Source organism: Panthera tigris, chromosome D4 (assembly GCF_018350195.1).
Source record: "Panthera tigris isolate Pti1 chromosome D4, P.tigris_Pti1_mat1.1, whole genome shotgun sequence".
NCBI lineage: Eukaryota > Metazoa > Chordata > Mammalia > Carnivora > Felidae > Panthera > Panthera tigris.
Window position 1 is genome coordinate 1,943,001 of NC_056672.1, and position 22,491 is coordinate 1,965,491.

At 39.3% G+C, this 22,491-nt stretch overlaps 1 protein-coding gene and 1 pseudogene across 5 annotated transcripts in view; both read left to right on the forward strand.

The window, feature by feature from the left end:
• ZNF169 (zinc finger protein 169) overlaps positions 1-22,491 on the forward strand; it is a 58,563-nt gene that overhangs the window by 19,867 nt on the left and 16,205 nt on the right. For 4 of the 5 annotated variants that reach the window (XM_042963348.1, XM_042963351.1, XM_007097326.3 and 1 more), the window contains one exon: positions 69-156. In XM_042963348.1, coding sequence (XP_042819282.1) covers positions 124-156 — 33 coding nt within the window. In that variant the 5' untranslated portion in view covers positions 69-123. Of the gene's footprint in view, positions 1-68; positions 157-11,039; positions 11,185-22,491 lie in introns of those variants that run through there. The other variant, XM_042963352.1, reaches the window with a different exon arrangement.
• Positions 20,164-22,473, forward strand: LOC102971094 (annotated as a pseudogene).

Below are 22,491 nucleotides of genomic sequence, written 5' to 3' on the forward strand. Positions count from 1 at the left end.
CCTGAACTGGGAGGCTAATAGAAGGGTACTCCTCCCAAGCGCCCCCTCACTTTCTTCTCTTTCCCCAGCTCTACCTCTGCAACTTGACTCTTCTCTAGAAAGAGCACTCAGCTGACCAGGAATATGGCCCCAGGGCCCCTGACAACCAGGGATGAGGTGAGTCCTGAAATTTCTTCCTAGCTCTTGCAGGATGGAGTCCTTGCCTTTCCTTGTCCTTGGAGCTCCCCTGGTGGTGTTAGGTCATATTTAGCCCCGATTTTGGAGATGTGGCCCATCTTAACCTGGAGCCCTTTCTCAGACTTGCTCCATTCATGACTCAGGCATTCACCAAGCAGTAAAGTGTGACTATAATTAGTACAATTAACATACAAATATAGGACATTCGTGCTTATGTGCCCAGTGATTCCCAAGGCCTGAAAAATTGAAGGAAGGCTTTCAGGAGAAAGGTCTTTTCAGAGTTGCCTGAGCTGCCTCTGATGGACTTGGCAAGTTGAAGAACCGAGAGAAAGTCTTCCAGTGGGAGTGTGACAGCAAGTCTAGTACACATCAGAGACTGGGTGACTGGGCAGGCCGTCCCTCACTGTTTGGAAAGCTTGGAGCAGCCAGTGGCCTTTGGTCATCAGTTTTCTCTGTGTAGAGGTGAGGATGCAGACCTGCTGTCTGCTTGGGACTCACGGATACATTTAGTTTGGCCAGCCCCATGCTTTATATTTAAATGAGTTTTCCACACCTAAAAATTGGAAGATTATATCTGAAGGTCTGGATTGCCAACCTCTTTGAGAAAAGATTGCTTACCACTGTCCAGAGTCCACCCTTTTGGTGGATGACAAGTAGCTGAAGCCAAACAGTGTCTCCACCCCCGCCCATGGCTGAAGAGTCTGCCTCACTCACTTTCCCTGCTCTGAGCCAGATTCAGCCAGAATCTACAAAGGTAGGCTGAGGAGTGGGGGCTTGAACCTGGAGCAAGCTGGATTTTGAAGGAGTTTGCCATGTTGAAATCAAGGATTTGGAAATAAGCGGTATAGTTGATCCCTGAACAACATGGACTTGAACTATGTGGGTCCACTTATATGTGGAATTTTTTCAGTAAATACACGACAGTGCTATAAACATTTATTCTTCCTTAAGCATTTCTTTTTTTAAACAAATTTCTTAATACTTTCTTTAGTTTATTGTGTGAATATAGTATATAGTATACATAACATATAAAATAGGTGTTCATTGACTGTTTATGTTGCCAGTAAGGCTTCTGGTTAATCATAGGCTATTAAGTTTTTGGGGAGTCAAAAGTTATACGCAGGTTTCTGACTGTATGGTGGGTTGGCACCCCTATCCCCCTGTGTTGTTCAACTGTTAACTGTAACCGAGTGAATATATGTCCTTTCGGACAGATTTTCTCATCCTTAAGACTAGGCAGCATGTGAACTTGACATAATTGGATAAAGTTAACATTTACTAACCACCTAAATAGATACCAAGTAAGACACTTTTGTGCTTATTATATCAATTACACAAAATAGTGTCATTCAGTTTTTCAGTGCCTGTCATATCAAGTGTAGAATTTCTTTGCAGAAAATCTCAACTTGATCTTAATACTGGGCTCATATAGTGGACATTTGCCTGTTAATGTACAAATTAAAAATGACTGACTTCATCAGAACCATTGAGAACTGTGTGTCTCTCCTTTGTCAAATCTTGTATACCTTTAAGAGAACATGTTTATGTAGTGCATGCAGTTCAGAGTGTTCCTTAAGGTAAGAGAGAAAACTTTTTTATATTTTACTTTACCATTTATGGTGTTAATAGAGAAGCATTCTTGGCCAAAATGGGACATGGCACTGGCTTGTTTCATAAAGGGACCATAATTTTAACTTACTTTGAAAGAATGAAAGAACAAAGGGTTGTTTAAGTTTGTTATTTGAGGCATAGAAATTACGTATTTTAGGATTCGTTAAATTACATTTCCAGATACTTAGGTATGTGGCTGATCTGAATTATACAGAATGTTCTAATGTTCTATGTTCTTTGTTCTAATTGAATATATTGTTGACTACATACACACACGATATTTATGCATGTCTAAAGGGTTTGGCTTAATAGGAGAAACTGTAATATGCTTTAGGATTGTGGCATAGATTGGGGCTGGCCCTAAAGGCTCTTAGCTAGTATGAAATTAGCACTATTTTACAGAATCTTAAAATTTGTTTTGAATGTCTGCTGTGTGAAGGAGTCTTTGGTCAACAAATAGTGATACCTATAGCACAGCCTCCATTCTTTTTGTGTGTGTGTTTGTTTATTTTTGAGAGAGAGCACACGTGTGCACATGGAGCATGGGAAAGAGAGGGGACAGAGGATCTGAAGTGGGCTTTGCGCTGACAAACTGTGAGGTCGTGACCTGAGCCGAAGTCAGATGCTTAACTGACTAAGCCACCAGGTGCCCCACAGCCGCCATTCTTATAAGACTCCCATCTTATTTAGGGGTTTACCTATCATTGGAATTAAACTTTTTTTTTTTTTTTTTTGAAGACAAACTGCACTTTTATTCTTTCAGTGGTGAAAACCTAAATGAGAAAATTCCTCCTGACCATTAAATCTCTAATAAAACAATGCACAATAGACCTCTTCCCACAAGATAGCACATCACTATACAATGCAGAATGGCAGTGCTTTTCCTCATAATCCCTACTGTGCTACATATAAATTAGGATTTATATGATAAAAGCAAGGTATTAATTCTATACATAATATTTTTAAGAAATTATAAATTAGTCATCATTCTTCAAATGGAATTAAACATTTAAAAGTTTCTTTCTACTGAGGTATAATTCACATCTGATAAATTTTGCCATTTTAAAGTGTATAGTTCAGTAGTGCAACCCTTACTACTATCTAATTCCATAATATTTTCATAACCCCCAAAGAAATCGCACACCCATTAGGAGTCACTCTTCTCCCCTTCCCTGACCTCTGGCAAGTGCTAATCTATTTTCTATCTCTATAGATTTGATTATTCTGGTTATTTCATATAAATGGAATCATATAATATGTACTCTTTGTATCTGTTCTCTTTCACTTAGCATATTTTCAGGGTTCATCCATGTCGTAGCCCGAGTCAGTAATATTTCATTCCTCTTCATGGTCAGATAACATTCTATTGTATGGATATATGACATTTTGTTTTTTATTCATCAGTTGATAGACATGTCCTGTCACTGGAACTTAATGTCTTTGGTCTGTGGACATTTTTGATAGATTTTAATGATAAAATTGTATTAAAACTAGTGACTACCCCAGTGTCAGATCTTTAAAGATGAAGAAACCACTTACATTCACATTCAAATCTATGACTCGTTACAGGTTAAAAACATTCAGATTTTCACCATCCCATCCCACTATTTCTCAGTCATTGCAAATTTAACTTGTTCTTAATGTCTGAGAACCTGTTTCTGTGGGTAATTTTGTTCATGAAATGAATTTTAGGATTACAGTCAGTTATTCTCAACGCAAATGACCAAGTAAGATGACACGAGTATTTTAAGTTTTATGAGCTACAACTCTGTAAAAGAGTGTCTGTGTTCTTTTTTTGTTGGCTTTCAAAACCATCTGCAGGATACTGGAACACCTCTGCTTTCTATTCTACCACTAGCTACCTTTTCCTCCTGCCAGGTGCTTCTCACCCACACCATGGGCTTTTTCCCTCTCTTCCTCTTCTCATGATATCTGTGTTCCTTACTTTCCTAGGAACATGCTTCATTTTAGATTCTCAGCCCTCTACTCTTTTCTTGATTATTCTAAATCTTACCCATCTTTCAAATTTTAATTTTTTAGAGATATAATTCACAGCCTAGAATTCATCCTGTGGATGAAATAATCAGATAGACTTCAAAGTCTCTATTTTAACTATGCTCAGTGTGGAAAAGGAAAATGTAGTAATATCAATAAAATCCACTTCATGACAAAGGGAAAGAAGACCATTTCAGAATGATAATAAAAGAGTAGCTTCAGGAAGACATGACAATTATATATGTATGTGTCTAATAACAAAGCTTTAAAATACTTGACAATTAAAGGGAGAAAAAGGCAATTATACCTTTAAAAAGAGATTTAACCCCTCTGAGCAACTGATAGGACAACTAGGTGAAAAGTCAGTAAAGACAGGATTTAAAGAAAACTAGCAAATTCATCATCTTGATCAAAAATTATAGAACACCCTACCCTGCAACTGCAGAATATACTTTTTCAAGTACATTTGGTATGCTCAGCAAGACAGACTTAGTGAATTTGAAGGGATTTAAAGAATACAGTGTATATTCTGTAACTCCAGTTGAATTATATTAGAGACCCGTAAGATATCTAAGTAAATCTCAAATATTTAGAAACTGAACGACACATTCTTCACTAATCCTTACATCAAAGGAGAAACTGCAAAATTAAGAGAATATTTCAAACAGAATGATAGAAATAGATCATTAAATCTGTGGGAGGCCAATCTGGGTGGCTCTGCCCCAGCAGCACTCTGGCAGTGCCCTCTACCACCCCTGGGATAGGATCTCTGTGCTAGCCTCAACCCTGGCATCCTGGATATCGCCAGAGGGATCAAGAGAGGACAGCCTATTGCTTTATTGGGCTTCCATGTTCTCCCTCCATCTGACTTTCTGCTTCTTCATGTTGAAGCTTAGGGTCTGTGACTGATGCTGAGGTTATAAGGGTCAGCACCGAGGATGAAAGGGGGGGTTAGCAGTTGGAAAGTGACTAGAGCCAACACCTGCTTGCTTTCTCAGACATGGACAGAGGTAACTGTGTGGCCACAGTGCTAGATTGCCAGTTTGGCTGATGAGCCCCTTTGGATCTGCATTTCTTAGGTCTTAGACACTTTGGCCAGAAGGCAGGGCATCCTTTGCCTAATGCAAATGAGAACTTCAGGACAGAAACTTCACAGGCTCTGCCTTCAGTGGACTCATGTTCAAGTAGGAGAAGATTCATGTACACAACCTAAATCAAAACAGGCAGCTGTACAATAAAGACGGAGACACACAATCTTGTTTTGTGAAAGAAGAAATCTCAGATGATGGTTTCTTCTTGGCATTGAGGAACGGTCCTCAGGAACCTGGTGTGGAGACAGCTTGTGACACTGGCTCAGGTTAGATTTCTGCAAGTCTCTCCCCAAGGGACTCTTGTGTTCCTGGCAAGCACCTATATTCCACAAGAGAAATTCCACGTGAGCAAGAGCCCGGGGAGGTGATGAGCGTGTAAACAATGTCAGTCTAAATGCAGACCTTCCTACAGAGTGAGACTTCAGAAAGAAGAACTCACAGTGTCTCACTGTGGCAGAAGCTTCCTACTCAATTTTGAGCTTAGGCAGCATGAGGAAATCTATTCTGGAGAGAAACCTTTTGTGTGTGACAGTAAGTTCTTCATTCAAAGTTCAAAACTTAGGATCAGAGGATTCACACTGGAGAGAAATTTTACAAGTGTACCAAATGTTTAAAAAGCTTCAGTCAGAATTCGAATCTTCAGTGTTAGAAATTTCATACTGGAGAGGAACCCTATGGATGCGACAAATGTAGGAAAAGAAAGGATTCAAATCCAGCTTAAATCTCTTTCCGAATCAGTGCACCCCCCTGAGAAACCCTGGAAATTCTGGAAGGGTGAGGAAGCCTTTAGTTAGAGCTCATGCCTTGTTCTCACAGACTCCTAGGGGGAAGCCTATGAGTGTATGGAGCGTGGAGGTACTTTATCTGTAGCTCACATCTGGCCCAACAACAAAGAATACTTCAGAGAGAAGCCCAACAGATGTGATAAATGTGGGAGGGGTTTCCACAATTTGGCCAGTGTCACAGAACTTGAAGCATGGGGAAAAAGCCGTAACAATGCAGCATCTGTGGGGAGCGCTTCAGCCTGAGCTTTCACTGTCTTCACGACAGAATCCACACAGGTGGGAAGCCCTGCGGATGTGATAAATGTGTCAAAATGCAAACCTTATTCAGCGTCAGAAAGTTTACACTGGAAAGAAACCCCACGCATTAGTCTGCTAGGGCTGCCATAAAAGAATACCACACAGTAGGTGGCTTAAGCAACAGAAATCTTATTTTCTCACAGTTGTGTAGGCTGTAAAGTCCAAGATCAAGGTGCTGGCCAGTTTAGTTCCTAGTGAGGACTTTTCCTCGTTTGTAGATGGCTGCTTTTTTCACTGTTTGCCCACATGGTAGAGACAGAGAGCTGGAGTATCTCTTCCTCTTATGAGGTACCATTCCTGTTTGATCAGGGCCCCACCCTTAACCTTTGTTACTTCCTTACAAACACTGATATTGGAGTCAGTGCTTCAGTATATGAAATTTCAGTATATAATTCAGGCTATAACATTCCACCCCTGGAGGCCCCCCCCCCCCAATTCAATGTCCTTCTCACATGAAAATGAATTATTTTAAAAATTTATCTGAAGGGGTGGGAGGGAGACGGGGGCGGGAGAGAATCTTAAGCAGGCTTCATGCTCAGTGTGGAGCCCAATGTGGGGCTTGATTGGGATCATGACCTGAGCTGAAATCAAGAGTTGGGCACTGAACCGACTGAGCCACCCAGGTGCCCCAGAAATACATTATTTCTTGTTAACAGCCTCCAAAGCCTTGACTTACCCAGCATCAGATTTAAAGTCCAAAGTTTCATGTAAATGTCATCTAAGTCAGATATAGATCAGGCATGAATCTAGGTATCATTCATCCTACAGCAAAATCTCTCTCTTCTTGTGAGCTTGTGAAACTAGATAAGTTATATACTTCCAAAATAAAATGGTAGACAGACATAGGATACACACTCCCATTCCAAAATGGAGAAATGTGATGGGTCCCACCAAGTCTAAAACCTACCAAGGGAGAACGTATTAAATCTTAATGTTGATGAATAATCCTGTGTGGTTTGATGTTCTACCCTCCAGACCCACTGGGTTGAGTGTCCCTTTAGGTCAGATGGGTGACCCCTACCTCTGTGGCTGAGAAGGCCCTGCCAAACTGAGGAGTGGTGGGCATCCTTGCCCCTGGGCCTGCTGTGGGATTGGCAGCTCTGACAACCTCTGAATTGCCTTCAGGGTCGTTCTTTCCCCTTTTTGAAAGATAACGCGTGTCTGCAGCCTTCCTCATTCTGTCTTGTTTCCTCTGTTTAATCCCAGCTGGCAGTGTTTCTGCTGGTATAATTCCATCTCAATTCCTGGCTTCTAGGTGGCTGATTAAATTCATGGTTTACATCGATACTAATCTCTGTATCAGATTATTTTTCAGACACACCTTCAGTGTTCTCTTCAGAACAAGTTTTCTCTCCCCTTCCCTCTCTCTCCTTTTTGCAATGTGGATAAATGGAATTTTCCACATCTTCAGCTTGGGTTCCTTTTTGCTTAACAATTTTTTTCTTCAGCTCATCTTATGTCTCTTACATTTTACTGTAAGCAGTCAGGAGAAACCAAGTCATTTCTTCAACACTTGGCTCTGAAATCTCTTCAGCTAAAATATCCAGTCTCATTAATCACAAGGTCTACCTTATACAAAACACTAGAACATAGTTCAGTGAAGTTCTTTATTGCCTTATAACAAAAATCATATTTCCTATGGTTTCCAGTAACCTGTACCTCATTTCCATCTGAGACATCAGAATGGCCTTTAATGTCTATATTTTTGCCAGTATTATTTCCATGATTATTTGTGTATTCTCTAAAACGGAAGTGTTCTCTCCAGCTCTTTTCTTTCTGAGCTCTCATCAGAATCACCTTTAACTCCTGTTATTTCTATTAGCAGTCCCTTCATGTCAATCTTGTGTTCTTTTACTATGTGGCTCAACAGTCTTCCAGCCTCTATCACACTGTTCCAAAGCTGCTTCCACAGTTTTAGGTATGTGTTAACAGCGGCTCCTTGCTCTCAATACCAAAATCTGTATTGGTTTGAGAAGTGTGCCTTAACAAGTACTATAAACTGGGTGGCTTAAATAACAAATTTATTATCCACAGTTTTTGAGGCTGGGAAGTCTAAAATCAAGGTGCTGGCTGATTCGGTTCCTTGTGAGGTCTCTCTTCCTGGCTTGCAGACGGCTGTCTTCTTGCTGTGTGTTCACATGGAGAGACAGAGAGACAGGGAGCTGTGGTCTCTTATGTGCCAGCCCGACTGTACCAGAGTCCTACCTTTATGACTTCATGTAACCTGACTTCCTTGGAGGCTCTTGTCTCCATTAGGGGTTAAGGCTTCAACATACCAATTTTAGAAGGACATAGTTCACTCCATAGCACCCGATAAATGTCATGAATGTGGAAAAGCCTTTAGTAAAAATTTATGACTTCACAGTAGTCCATAAGTGAAAATACAGAGGGGTGAAGAGAACCCTGTAAATACAGTCAATGTGACTGTCTGGATTTGTTCAATGTCAGAATTGATAGGGGGAGAAAGCCCATAGCTACAAGTGACATGGAGGAAGCTTTTATGTGCTAAGCCCACACAGGGCTTAATTCCACGTGAGAGTGTTGACGCCAGCAAGTGTAAGGGAGATTCTGAGGAAACTCAGTGATTGTATATAGGATGGTGAGAATCATGTAAGCAGTCTCTGTTCCAGTTTGTTGAAACTACTCTTCTGAGCCATCTACTAGGATATGGAAAGTGCCCTTCGAAACAGATCTCCTCCTTGAAAGTGACTTTAAAAAATTTTATTGATGTGCAATTCACATAACATAAAATTAACAATTTAGAAATGTTCAGGGGTGCCTGGGTGGCTCGGTTGAGCATCTGACTGTTAATTTTGGTTTGGGTCATGATCCCGGGGTTGTGGGATCAAGCCCTATGTCAGGCTCCATACTGGGCATGGAGGCTGCTTGGGATTCTCCCCCCACCTCACCTTTTCTCTCTCCCTCTGCTTCTCTCCCCGACTTACATGTGCACTCTCTAGAAAATAAAAATAAAAAAATTTCGTTAAATGTACAATTCAGTGGCATTTAGGACATTCAGTGTTGTGCAACCAAGGAGTCATTAAGCAATTACTCTTCCTTTGCTCCTCCCCAGATACTGACAACCACTAACCTGCTTTGTGTTTCTATGGATTTAACTGTTGTGGATACTTTGTATAAATGGGATCATACAGTTAGAAACACTGTGACATCAAAATGTCAGAGTAAGGGAAGTATGAGGTTCTGTGCCTTCCCCAAAGCAACTAATGAGCTGCTAAAATCTGCCAGAATTAACTTTTGTCGAACTTTGGAACCTAGTCAAAAGTGGAAAATTTGGTGAAGCAGCTCTTAATTTATGGCAGGAGAGTGCTACAGCATTTTAAACTACCTGCACTGTTTAAATATACACAAAAAGCTAAAGGAAACCATGAACACTGAACTAAAAGAACTAGGTGAACAATGTTTGAACAGATAGAGAAAGTATAAAAAGCCATACAGAACTTTTGGAGCTGCAAAGTACAAAAACTGAAGTGAAAAATTTGTTAGGGGGTTTAACAGCTTATTTAAATAGGCAAAATAGAGACACTGACTTGCAAATAGTTCAACTGAGATTATGTACTCCAAGGAGCAGAAAGAAAATAATGAAAAATGCACAGAACTTGAGAGACCTGTGAGACACCAACAGATGTACTTGCATACGCTTGCAGAGGGAAAGGACGGGGAAAGTTTTCAGGAATCATGTCCAGAAATTCCCCAAATTTGATTAAAAAAAAAATCCATAAATATTTACATCCAAGAAGCTTAGTAAACACCAAGCACGATAAACTCCAAAAAATCCATACCCAGACACATTATAGTCAAATTCTCAAAACCCATACACACAGAATTTTGAAAGCAGCAAGAAGTTATTTGTTACCTACAAGGGATCCTCAATAAGATCTGATTTCTCATCAGAAACCATGGAGACCACCAGTAAGTGGGATGACATATTTAAGGTCTTGGAAGAAAGACTGTCAGCTAAGATTTTTTAAAAAAAATTTTTAACATTTATTCATTATTGAGAGACAGCGAATGGGGGAGGGTCAGAGAGGGAGGGAGACACAGAATCCGAAGCAGGCTCCAGGCTCCAAGCTGTCAGCACAGAGCCCAACGCGGGGCTCGAACCCATGAACCGTGAGATCGTGACCTGAGCTGAAGTTGGACGCTTAACTGACTGAGCCACCCAGGCGTCCCAGCTAAGATTTCTATATCCAGCAAAATATCCTTCAAGAATGAGGGAGAAATTAGGAGGTTTGCAGACTTAAAAAAACGAAAACAAAAAACAAAACCTGAGAGAGCTCATTAACAGTAGACCTGCTCTACAAAAAATGCTTCAGGGGGCACCTGGGTGGCTCAGCCAGTTGAGCGTCCAACTTTGGCTCAGGTCATGATCTCACAGCTTGTGGGTTCAAGCCCCGCATCAGGCTCTGCTGACAGCTCAGAACCTGGAGCCTGCTTCGGATTCTGTGCCTCTTCTCTCTCTGACCCTAACCCACTAGCCTTCTGTATTTGTCTCTCTCAAAAATAAACAAATATTAAAAAAAAATAAAAACAAAAAATGCTTCAGGCTGAAATGAAAGGACACGGCAGTGGTTCTAAACCATAAGAAAGAAAAGTGAACGCTAGAAAAGGTAACGTCATAGGCAAATATAAAAGGCACTATTGCAGGCGCCTGGGTGGGTCAGTGAGTTAATAAGTATCCAACCTTTGGCTCAAGTCATGATCTCACAGTTCATGAATTTGAGCCCTGCATCAGGTTCTCTGCTTTCGGTGTGGAGCCTGCTTCAGATCCTTTGTCCCCCTCTTTCTGCCCCTCCCCGCTTGTGCACACACTCTCTCTAAAAAATAAACATTAAAAAAGCCAATATTGTACTTTTTATTGGTTTATAACTTCTGCTTTTCCTGTATGATTTAAGGCAAACAGACAAGAAAATTATAAATCTATGTCAATGGTTATAGTGTATAACAATGCAATCTGTGACAATTACAAAAGTAGGAGAGGGATTAAAAAGTATAGAAACAGACTATATACTACTGAAACTAAGTGGATTTTTACAAGTTTACTATGTTAATTTTAATCCACAAGGTAAACACTAAGAAAATACTAAAAGAAAAACTGAAAAGAGAAGAAAGAAATAAAAGTGTGACACTACAAAAAAAATCAGTAAATATAAAAAAAGGCAAGAATGGAGGAACAAAAGACACAGACAACAAACAACTAAATGGTATAAGTAAGTACTTTTCAGTATTCATATTAAATACAAATGGAATAAACTTCCCAATTAAAAGGTCCAGATTAGTAGACTGGATTAAGAAACCAAGATCTATGTATATGCTTCCTACAAGAGAGTTACTATAAAGAATGAGGTTGAAAGTAAAAGGATGGAAAAAAAATATTGCAAAAGATTTTGTATTCCATACAAAAAAAAAAGGCTGTATTATGAGACAAACTAGATTTTAAATCAAAAGAAGGTTAATGAAAACAGACTCCTGGATCAATGGAATAGAGAGCCCAGAAATAAACCCATGCATATACAGTCAATCTGTGATAAAGGAGGCAAGATTATACAGTGTGAAAAAGTCTCTTCAGTAAATAGTGTTGAAAACACTGGGCAGCTACATGCGTAGAAATGAAACTGGACTGCTATCTTACACTATATACAAAAACCAAGTCAAAATGAATTAAGGACTTGAATGTAAGACCCAAAACCATAAAACATAAAAAAGGAAATGTGAGCAGTAAGCTTTTTGACATTGGTTTTCGCAATATTTTTTTGAACCATTCTCCTCAGGCAAGGGCAGCAACAGCTAAAATTAAAAGATGGGATTATGACAAACTGACAAGCTTCTGCACAGCAAAGGAAACCATCAACAAAATGAAAAAGCATTCTACTGAATGGGAGAAGATATTTACAAATCCTACATCCTAGAAGTGGTTAATAACCAAAAAATATAAAGAGTGTACACACCTTAGTACTCAAAAAACAAACGGGTGCCTGGGTGGCTCAGTTGGTTGAGTGTCTGACTCTTGATTTTGGCTCAGGTCATGATTCCAGGATTGAGCCCTGCATCAGGCTCCATGCTAAGTGTGGAGCCTGCTTAAGATTCTCAGTCTCTCTCCTTCTGTCCCTCTCCCTTGCTTGCGTGCTCGCTCTCAAAACAAACAAACAAAAAAATAACAAAACAAAACAACCCAGGAAACAAAAAACAAACAGCCTGATTCAAAATGGGCAGAGGACTTGAATAGACATTTTTTTAAAGAAGACATACCGATGGTCAATAGACATCTGGAAACATGTTCAGCATCTGTAATCATCATGGAAATGCAAATCAAAACCATAAGGAGATACTACCTCACACCAGTCTAACTGGCTTTTATCAAAAAGACAATAACAAATGTTGGTAAGGATGTGGAGAAAAGGGAACCCTCATGCACTGTTGGTGGGAATAAAAACTGGTGCAGCCACTGTGGAAAACAGTATGGAGACTCCTCAGAAATGTAAAAATAGAACTACTGTATGATCCATGAATTCCACTTCTAGGTATTTATCCATATAAAACAAAAACACCCATTCAAAGGGATATATGCATTACCATTATTTATAAAAGCTAAGATACAGAAGCAACTTAAGTGCCCAGCAACAGATGAGTGGATAAAGAAGTTGTTTACGCACACATTCGGGAATATCACTTAGCCATAAAAGAAGAATGAGCTTGCTGTCTGTGGCAACATGAATGGACCTAGAGGTATTATGCCAAGTGAAATAAATTAGAGAAAGACTAATACGGTACAATTTCACTTATATGTGGAGTCTAAAAAATACACCAGAATGGAAACAGGCTCACAGATAGACAAAACTATTGGTCACCAGAGTGGGGAGGGATTGAGAGTAGGCCAAAAAGGAGAAGGGGATTAAGAAGTTTCTAATTATAAATAATTCATGAGGATACAATGTATAGCAGAGGGAAACACTATGATATACACCAGAAACTAACGGGAAATTGTATGTCAATTATACTTCAATTTAAAAAGAAAGTTACAAAAGATTAAGAAGGATATCATATGTTGATAAAAGGTTCACTATGAAGAGAGGATATAACAATTATATAACTACCTAATAGTACAGTCCCAAAATATACGGAGTAAAAATGGGCAGAATTGAAGAGAAAACTAGTTCTACAATAATGGGTGTAGTTCAGTAACCAACTTTCTATAACAGAGCAGCCAGACAGGAGATCAAAGGCAATATACAACTTGAACTGCACTAATACACACACACACACACACACACCATCTATCCAACAACAGCAAAATATATATTTAACTTAATTGTACCTGAAAGGATAGGTCATTAGGCCACAAGGTAAGTCTTAATGAATTTGAAATTACTGAAATCATGCAAAGTAACTTCTGATCACAGTGGAATGAAACTAGAAATGAACAGCAGAAAGAACTCTGGAAAATTCACAGATATGTGGAAATTGAATAGCACACTCAAACCTTTGTATCAAAGAAGAAAAATCACAAGAGAAAGTAGAAAATACACTGAGACAATGGAAGTGAAAACTTGACATACTAAAACTTAAGGAATGCAGAAAAAGCAATGCATAGAGGGAATTTTATAGCTGTAGGTGCATCATGTAAACAGTAGATCTCAAATCTGCAACCTAATTATACAATTTAAGAAGAGCAGACTAAACCCAAACTAGAAGAAGGAAGCAAATAATAAAAGAGGAAAGATGAGATAAAATAGAGCACAGAAAAAATGATAGAGAAAGCAACAAAACTTAAAGCTGGTTCCTGAAAAAGATAAAATTGACAAACCTTTATCTAGACTAACCAAACCCCCCAAGTTACTAAAATCAGAAATGAAATTGGAGACATTACTGTTAATTTTTTTAAGAAGTGTTACAAGTAAATACTTATACAAGGGAATAGCTGTATGCCAATAAATTGGCTACCCAAGGTGAAATGGATACCTTTCTAGAAATGCACCATCTATCCAAACCTCAGGAGAGAATAGAAATTCTGAAAAGACCTAGAAATAGTGAAGATATTAAATCAATAATAATAAAAAACCTCCCAACAGAGAAAAGCTCACAACCAAGTAAAGATGGCTTTACTCGTTAACTCTACCAAACATATAAAGAATTAACAAAATGTTTCTCCAATTATTCCAAAATATTGAAGAGGACACTTCCTAACTCATTCTATGAGGACAACATTACTCTGATACCAGAAGTCTTAGACAAAGACACTATGAGAAAAGAAAACTACAGGCTAATATCTCTTATGAGCAATTGCAAAAATCCTTGCCAAAATATGCACAAAACTAATTCAGCAGCGTATTAAAAGTATTGTACCTCTGGGGTGCCTGGGTGGCTCAGTCGTTTGGGTGTCTGACTTCGGCTGGTCTGTGAGTTCGAGCCCTGCATCGGGCTCTGTGCTGACAGCTCAGAGCCTGGAGCCTGTTTCAGACTCTGTGTCTCCCTCCCTCTGACTCTCCCCTGTTCATGCCTGTCTCTCCCTGTCTCAAAAATAAATAAAACGTTAAAAAAAATTTTAATAAAAAAAAAGTATTGTACCTCTTGAGCAAGTGAGGTTTACTCCCAGAATGCAAGAATGTTTCAACCTGTTAAAATCAACTCTGTAGGGGCGCCTGGGTGGCTCAGTCGGTTGAGCGTCCGACTTCGGCTTAGGTCATGATCTCACAGTCCGTGAGTTCGAGCCCCGCGTTGGGCTCTGTGCTGACAGCTCAGAGCCTGGAGCCTGCTTCGGATTCTGTGTCTCCTTCTCTCTCTGACCCTCCCTCGTTCGTGCTCTGTCTCTGTCTCGAAAATAAGTAAACATTAAAAAAATTAAAAAAAAAATCAATTCTGTAATACATCACATTAAGAGAATGTATGATAAAAGCCACATGATCTCAACTGAGGCACAAAAAGCGAATGACAAAACTGAACATACTTTCACACACAAAAAAAAAAAACATTCAGTAAACTAGGAATAGAAGGGAACTTCCTCAACATGATTAAGGCCACATATGAAAAATTCACACTGACATCATATTTAGTGACGAAAGACTGAATGCCTTTTTTTCTGAAGAACATGAATGAGATAAGGATGCCAGCTTTTGCCACTTCTGTTCAACACAGTACTGACAGTTCTAGCCTGAATGATTACACAGAAAAAAGAAAAGGAATTGTAAAAGAAGTAAAATGATACCTTCACTGGAGCCACTCTCTCATATCCATAAAACATTAGAATCCATACACGTGAAAAAAATGTCAGAGCTAATAAATGAATTTAGCAAAGTTGCAGGATACAAAATCAACATGCAAAAAGTCAGTTTTATTTCCATATGCTTTCAATGAACTATCCGAACAGGAAGTATATATTTTTTAAGTTCCAATAAAATAAAATTCCAAAGAATACATTCTAATAAAATTCCAATTTATAGCAGAATCCAAAAGAATAAAGTACTCGGCAATAAATTTAACCAAGGAGGCAAAAGACTTGTTCACTGACACCCAAAGAATATGGCTGAAATTAAAGAAAACCAAAGTATATGAAAAGACTTCCCATACTTATGGACTGGGAGACTTAATATTGCTAAGATGACAGTACTACCCAAAGTGATCTATAGATTCAAAGCAATCTCCCTCAAAATTCCATTTGTGTGTGTGGTTATTTTTACAGAAATAGAAAAAACTATCCTAAAATTCATTTGGAACATCACAAGACCCTTGAGTCTTGCAAAACAAAAAGTATGGAGGAACCACACTGTCTGATTTCAGTACTCCGTACCAAGCTACAAACAGTGGCAAAATCGGTTTGCTACTGACATAAGGATAAACATATAGATCAATGGAACAGAACTAAGCCTGAGGAAAAACCCTCACATATATGGTCAATTGATTTTTGACAAGGGTACCAAGTCCCTACAGTTGGAAAAGGACAGTCTGTACACATGGTGCTTGGACAACTAGATACCTATGCTAAAAGAACACAAGATAAATGAAAAATTAGAAAGTCTCTGAAGAAGTAGATATAATGAATACATATGTAGAGATTTCAGAACTGAAAAATACATACCTGAAAGAAAATGGTTAGTAGATGGCTTACTAGCACATTAGAGGTAACAAATCACTGAACTGGAACACAGAACAATAGAAATTATACTGGGAAAAAAGTTATGAAGAGAGCCTCTAAAACTATGGGAGTATAACAAAATACCATTTGTGTCACTGTAGTTCTGCAAGTAGTAAAGGTAGGCAGTATTAGAAGAGCTAATGGCTTAAAACTTCCCAAATTTGGCAAGAGATGGAAACCTAAAGATTCAAAGAGCTTGAATGTATGTCAAACATGATAAGCCCACTGAAATCCATGTCAAATCCCATTACAGTTTATCTCCATAACCTAAAAATGAAGGAAACATCTTGAAAGTGGCCAATGAAAAACAACACATTTTCTTATAGGGAAAACTATTGGAATGGTAGTGGATGTCTTACCAGAAACCACAGAGGTTAGATGGAAGGGGTGTGATGTTCTTCAGGTGCTGAAAGAAACTGTCAACCCCAAATCCTGTACCACATGACAATATCTTTCAGGAATTGAAGGGAAACGCAGGACATTCTCAAATGGAGGGAAACTGAGAATTTGTCCCTAGGAGAGCGGATAGAGGCAATTTTATAAGCAAAAAGGAAACAATAAAAGAGGGAACCTTGGAACATCTGTGTGCAGTAAGGAGTTAACATAATAGGCCTGAGACTGCTATTGTTAGGAAATCCTGCTTGCAAGATTATCCTTTGGCTGGCATTGGGATCTTGCATTTCTAGAGGGTTGGCACCATTCCCAGAACTGATAAGAATGGCTCACTGTGCCTAAAACTATGCAAACTGTAGGGTTATGTTGAATGTGCCTGTGTGACTAGCCCCCACTAAAAAAGCTGGGCACTGAGCCTTTAATGAGCTTCCTCATTAGATAACGTTTAACACATGTTGTCACAGCCATTGGTGGAGGATTTAAGTGGGTCGTGTGTGACTCCACTGGGAGTGGAGTTTTGGAAGCTTGTTCCTGGTTTCCTTTGCACTTTGTCTCTTGTATGGTTTCCCTTTGCTGATTTTGCTTTGTATCCCTTTGTTATAATCATAGCCAAGTGTGCAACCATGTGAGTCTTGTGAGTCCTAGTGAACATCAAACCTGGGGGTGGTCTTGGGAACCCCTGACACAATCAGGAAGAAAGAAAACACAGGAAAAATATGGGTAAATATAGTAGGCACTCCTCTTACACATGGATTTTCTGAACTAATTTTGATGGTTGAAGCAAAAATTATTACACATTCTGCTATGATTCTAAATATATAGAGAGGAAACACTTAAAATTACAGTAAGGGCAAAAGGATGTAATGGGAGATAAAGCTTCTATACTTCATTCAAACTCGCAAAATGAAGATACCAGTAGACTGATTAGTTATGCATATGTAATGGAGCTCCCAGAGTAACCACTAAAAATGCTATATACAAAGAGATACACAGAAAGCGCTGGATATTTCAAAATAGAATTCTAAAAAGGAAAAAGAAAAAGGTCCAAATAACCCAAAAGAAGTCAGTAAAAAGAAAACCAAGCAAAAAGAACAAACAAAATGGTCTAAATACACCAACCAAAAGAGAGAAATTGGCATAACAGAGTAAGAAAAAAAGAAGCCACAGTAAACCCAATGTGCTGCCTAAATGAAGCTTCAAATATTATAGCTTAGGCAAGTTAAAAGGATAAAAAGAAACATGCAAACATTAATCAAAGGAAAGGAGTGGCTATACTAAATGAATAAGGTAGGCTTCTGAGCAAGGAAAGTTACCAGACACAGAGGGTGATCAATTACAGGAAGACAGTGATCCTGAATATGTGTGTCTCACATACAGTTTCACAACATGTGAAGAGGAAATAGACAAATCAACAAGTGGAGACGTCAACACCCTTCTCTCAATGGTGGAAAATCTAAACCCCAAATCAGGAAGAGCTTGTCAACACCATCAACCAATAGAATCTAATCTTTACAGAACATTTCACCCCCAAATAGCAGAATACATATTCTTTTCAAATGCTCACAAAAACATATACCAAGATAAGCATATCCTGGGCCATAAAACATAAGAAATTTGTTTACCTTAACAAATGGAAAGAATTGATACCACACAAGGTATGTTCTCTGACCATAATGGAATCAAACATGAAGTCAGTAAGAGAAAGTTGACAGAAAAGTCTCTAAACACTTAGAAAATATTTAAACTACACACTTCTAAGTAATCCATGCATCAAAAATGAAGTTTTAAGGGGAAATAAAACATTCTCCATGAAAAGAGCATGGAGAGGAAGATACAATGTATCAAAGTATGTGGAGTACAACTAAAGCAGTCCTGAGAGGAAAACCTGTAGCAGTGGATGTGTATGTTACAAAAGAGGAAAAGTCTCTAATCAATAAGCTTCTATCTCAGGAACCTAGAAAAATAAAAGCTAAATAAACTCAAGAAACACATAGGAGGAAATAATAGTGATAAAGGCAGAAATCAGTGAAATTGAAAAAAACAGAGAAAGGGCTGTTCTTTTGAAAATAATAACATTGAAACAACCTCTAGCAAGACTAAGAAAAACAAGAGCAGACACAAATTACTACATCAAGAATGAAAAAAGGGTATCTCTACATACTCTGAAGCCATCAAAAGAATACCAGCCTACAAATTTCACAACTTACATGAAATGAACTACTTCCTTGAAAAACACAAACTACTGAAAATTTCCCAATATGGAATAATTTGAACAGCTCTATAACTATTACGGAAGTTCAATTTGCAATCTAAAAATTCCTACAAATGAAATGTATAGGCCCACATGTTTTCACTGTGGAATTCTGCCAAATCTTTAAAGACTTAGTGCCAGTGCTGCATGATTTCTTCCAGAAAATAGAAGAGGAAGAAACAAACCCTTCCCAATTCACTCTGTGAAGCAGGTATGTTAACACCAAAATAATTACACACTATTACCAAGTACAATTTACTTTAGGCATGCAAGACTAGTTCCATATTTGAAACTTAGTGTAATCCACCATTTTAACAGACTAAAAAAGAAAAACCACATGATTATATCAGTTGATGCAGTAAAATCAATTATTTGTCAGAATTCAATAACCACTGTGGGGAAAAAAAAATCTTAGAACAAAAGGAATGCAGGGGAACTCCTCTACTTGAGTAGGAACATCTACAAAAATATCTATATCTAACATTCTTTATTGCTTATATATATATAAACATACATGTCTACTGCTGTATATATATTTATTTGTAATAATATATAACTATATATATAAAACAATTTACTGTTTTAACCATTTCACAAATTTATTTTAGAGACGGGGGCAGAGGGAGAAAGAAAGAGAGCATTAAGCAGGCTCCACGCTCAGTGTGGAGCCCAACATGGGCTTTTATCCCATGACCCTGGGATCATGACCTGAGCCGAAATCAAGAGTCAGACACTCCACCAAGCCATCCAGGTGCCTCTTAACCATTTTTAAATGCACGGTTCAGTGGTGTTAAGTACATGCACACTGTTGTGAAACCATTCCCATTCTCCATCTCCAGCACTGTTTCATCTTCCCAAGCTAAAACTGTGTCCATTAAACATGGACTCCTTCCTCATTCCCCACTCCTCCCAGCTCTTGGTAACCTCTGTTTTATTTTATGGACTTGCCCATTCTCGGTTACCTGCTGTAAGTGGAATCAAACACTTTTTGTCCTTCTTAGACTGGCATATTTCACTTAACGTTTTCAACGCTAATCCTTGGTGTTGAATGTATCAGAATTTCCTTTGTTTCTAAGGCTCAACATATGCCATTGTATGCACACACCACATTTTATGTTGATGGCCATTTGAGCTATTGTGAATAATGCCATTATGTTAGGGACTTTGCTGTACAAGTATATAGGGGTAGATAGCTAGGAGTGGAGTTGCTGAATCACAGGGTCAGTGGTATGTTTAACATTTTGAGGAACTGCTGGACTCTTCCACAAAAACCACACCATTTTACATTTCCCATCAGAAATGCATAAATGTCTCCACACTGCCAGAACTTGTTCTCTCCCTTTTCTTTGGTAGTAGCCATCATAGAGGGTATGGCGTGGCATCTTATCTTAACGCTGTGAGACATAATGCTTTTCTCCTCATGTTAAGAATAAGGCAAAGATGTCTGCTCTCACCACTCTCATTGTGCTACAAGTTCTGCAATAAAGCAAGAGGAAACAGATCATTGACTGCTCTCCAGGTAGCTGTTTCCTTCGAAAGCCAGGCTGGGCCCATAATGAAGCAACTATGTCTAAGGGACCTGCCGGTGGCATTGGTCTTGGCACCACCTACTCTTGTGTGGGTGCCTTCTAGCACAGGGAAGTGGAAATAATTGCCAATGATCAGGGAAACTGAACCACCCCAAGTTATGTAGCCTTTACTGACACTGAACGATTGATCGGTGATGCTGCAAAGAATCAAGTTGCAACGAACCCCACCAACACAGTTTTTGATGCCAAACGCCTGATTGGGCGTGGATTCGACGATGCTGTTGTCCAATCTGATATGAAGCACTGGCCCCTCATGGTGGTGAATGATGCTGGCAGGCCCAAGGTCCAAGTAGAATACAAGGGAGAGACCAAAAGTTTCTATCCAGAGGAGGTGTCTTCTATGGTTTTGACAAAGATAAAGGAAATCACAGAGGCTTACCTTGGGAAGACTGTTACCAATGCTGTAGTCACAGTACCTGCCTATTTTAACAATGCTCAGCGTCAGGCTACCAAAGATGCTGGAACTATTGCTGGTCTTAATGTACTTTGAATCATCAAAGTACAGCAGCCAACTGCTGCTGCTATTGCTTATGGCTTAGAGAAAAAGGTTGGAGCCGAAAGGAATGTGCTGATCTTTGACTTGGGAGGTGGCACTTTTGATGTGTCAATCCTCACTATTGAAGATGGGATCTTTGAGGTCAAATCTACTGCTGGAGACACCCACTTAGGTGGAGAAGACTTTGACAACCGAATGGTAAACCATTTTATTGCAGAGTTCAAGCGCAAATATAAGAAGGACATCAGTGAGAACAAGAAGGCAGTCCGTTGCCTCTGTACCTCTTGCAAGCATGCCAAGCGTACACTTTCTTCCAGCACCTAGGCCAGTATTGAGATTGGTTCTCTATATGAAGGAATCAACTTCTATACCTCTATTACTCGTGCCTGGTTTGAAGAATTAAATACTGACCTGTTCTGTGGCACCCTGGGCCCTGTAGAGAAAGCTCTTCAGGATGCCAAGCTAGACAAGTCTCAGATCCACGATATTGTCTTGGGGGGTGGTTCTACACGTATCCCCAAGATTCAGAAACTTCTACAAGACTTTTTCAATGGGAAGGAACTGAATAAGAGCATCAACCCTGATGAAGCTGTCGCTTATGGTGCAGCTGTCCAGGCAGCCATCCTTCCTGGAGACAAATCTGAAAATGTTCAAGATTTGCTGCTGTTGGAGGTCACTCCCCTTTCTCTTGGCATTGAAACTGCTGGTGGAGTCATGACTGTTCTCATCAAGCACAATTCTACCATTCCTACTAAACAGACCCAAACCTTCACTACCTACTCTGACAACCAGCCTGGTGTGCTCATTCAGGTTTATGAAGGTGAGCGTGCCATGACCAAGGATAACAACCTACTTGGCAAGTTTGAACTCACAGGCATACGTCCTGCCCCCCATGGCGTTCCTCAGATTGAGGTTACCTTTGATATTGATGCTAATGGCATTCTCAATGTCTCTGCTGTGGATAAGAGTACAGGAAAAGAGAATAAGATCACCATCACAAACAACAAAGGTCGCTTGAGCAAGGAAGACATTGAGCTCATGGTCCAGGAAGCTGAGAAGTACAAAGCAGAAGATGAGAAGCAGCGAGACAAAGTGTCCTCCAAGAATTCACTTGAATCGTACGCATTCAACATGAAAGCAACTGTTGAAGATGAAAAGAGTAAAATCAATAATGAGGACAAACAGAAGATTCTGGATAAGTGTAATGAAATCATCAACTGGCTGGATAAGAACCAGACTGCAGAAAAGGAAGAATTTGAACATCAGCAGAAAGAGCTGGAGAAGGTCTGCAATCCCATCATTACAAAGCTGTACCAGAGTGCAGGAGGCATGCCTGAAGGAATGCCTGGAGGCTTCCCTGGTGGTGGGGCTCCCCCCTCTGGTGGTGCCTCCTCTGGGCCCACCATTGAAGAGGTTGATTAAGCCAACCTGAGAATAGGTTTAGCATTGTTTCACACAAAATATTTGAAGGACCCAAATTTGTAGCAAATTCCATGGCAGTGAAGTTGAGCTGCTATAGTTAATAAACTGGGCATTCTTGATACTTGAATATGGAATATGTGCACAAGGAAAGGAAATACAACATTACACTTTATAAGCACTGTATTGTTAAGTAGAAAATACAATGTCTTAAAACTGTATTTAAAATTGGCACCAAAA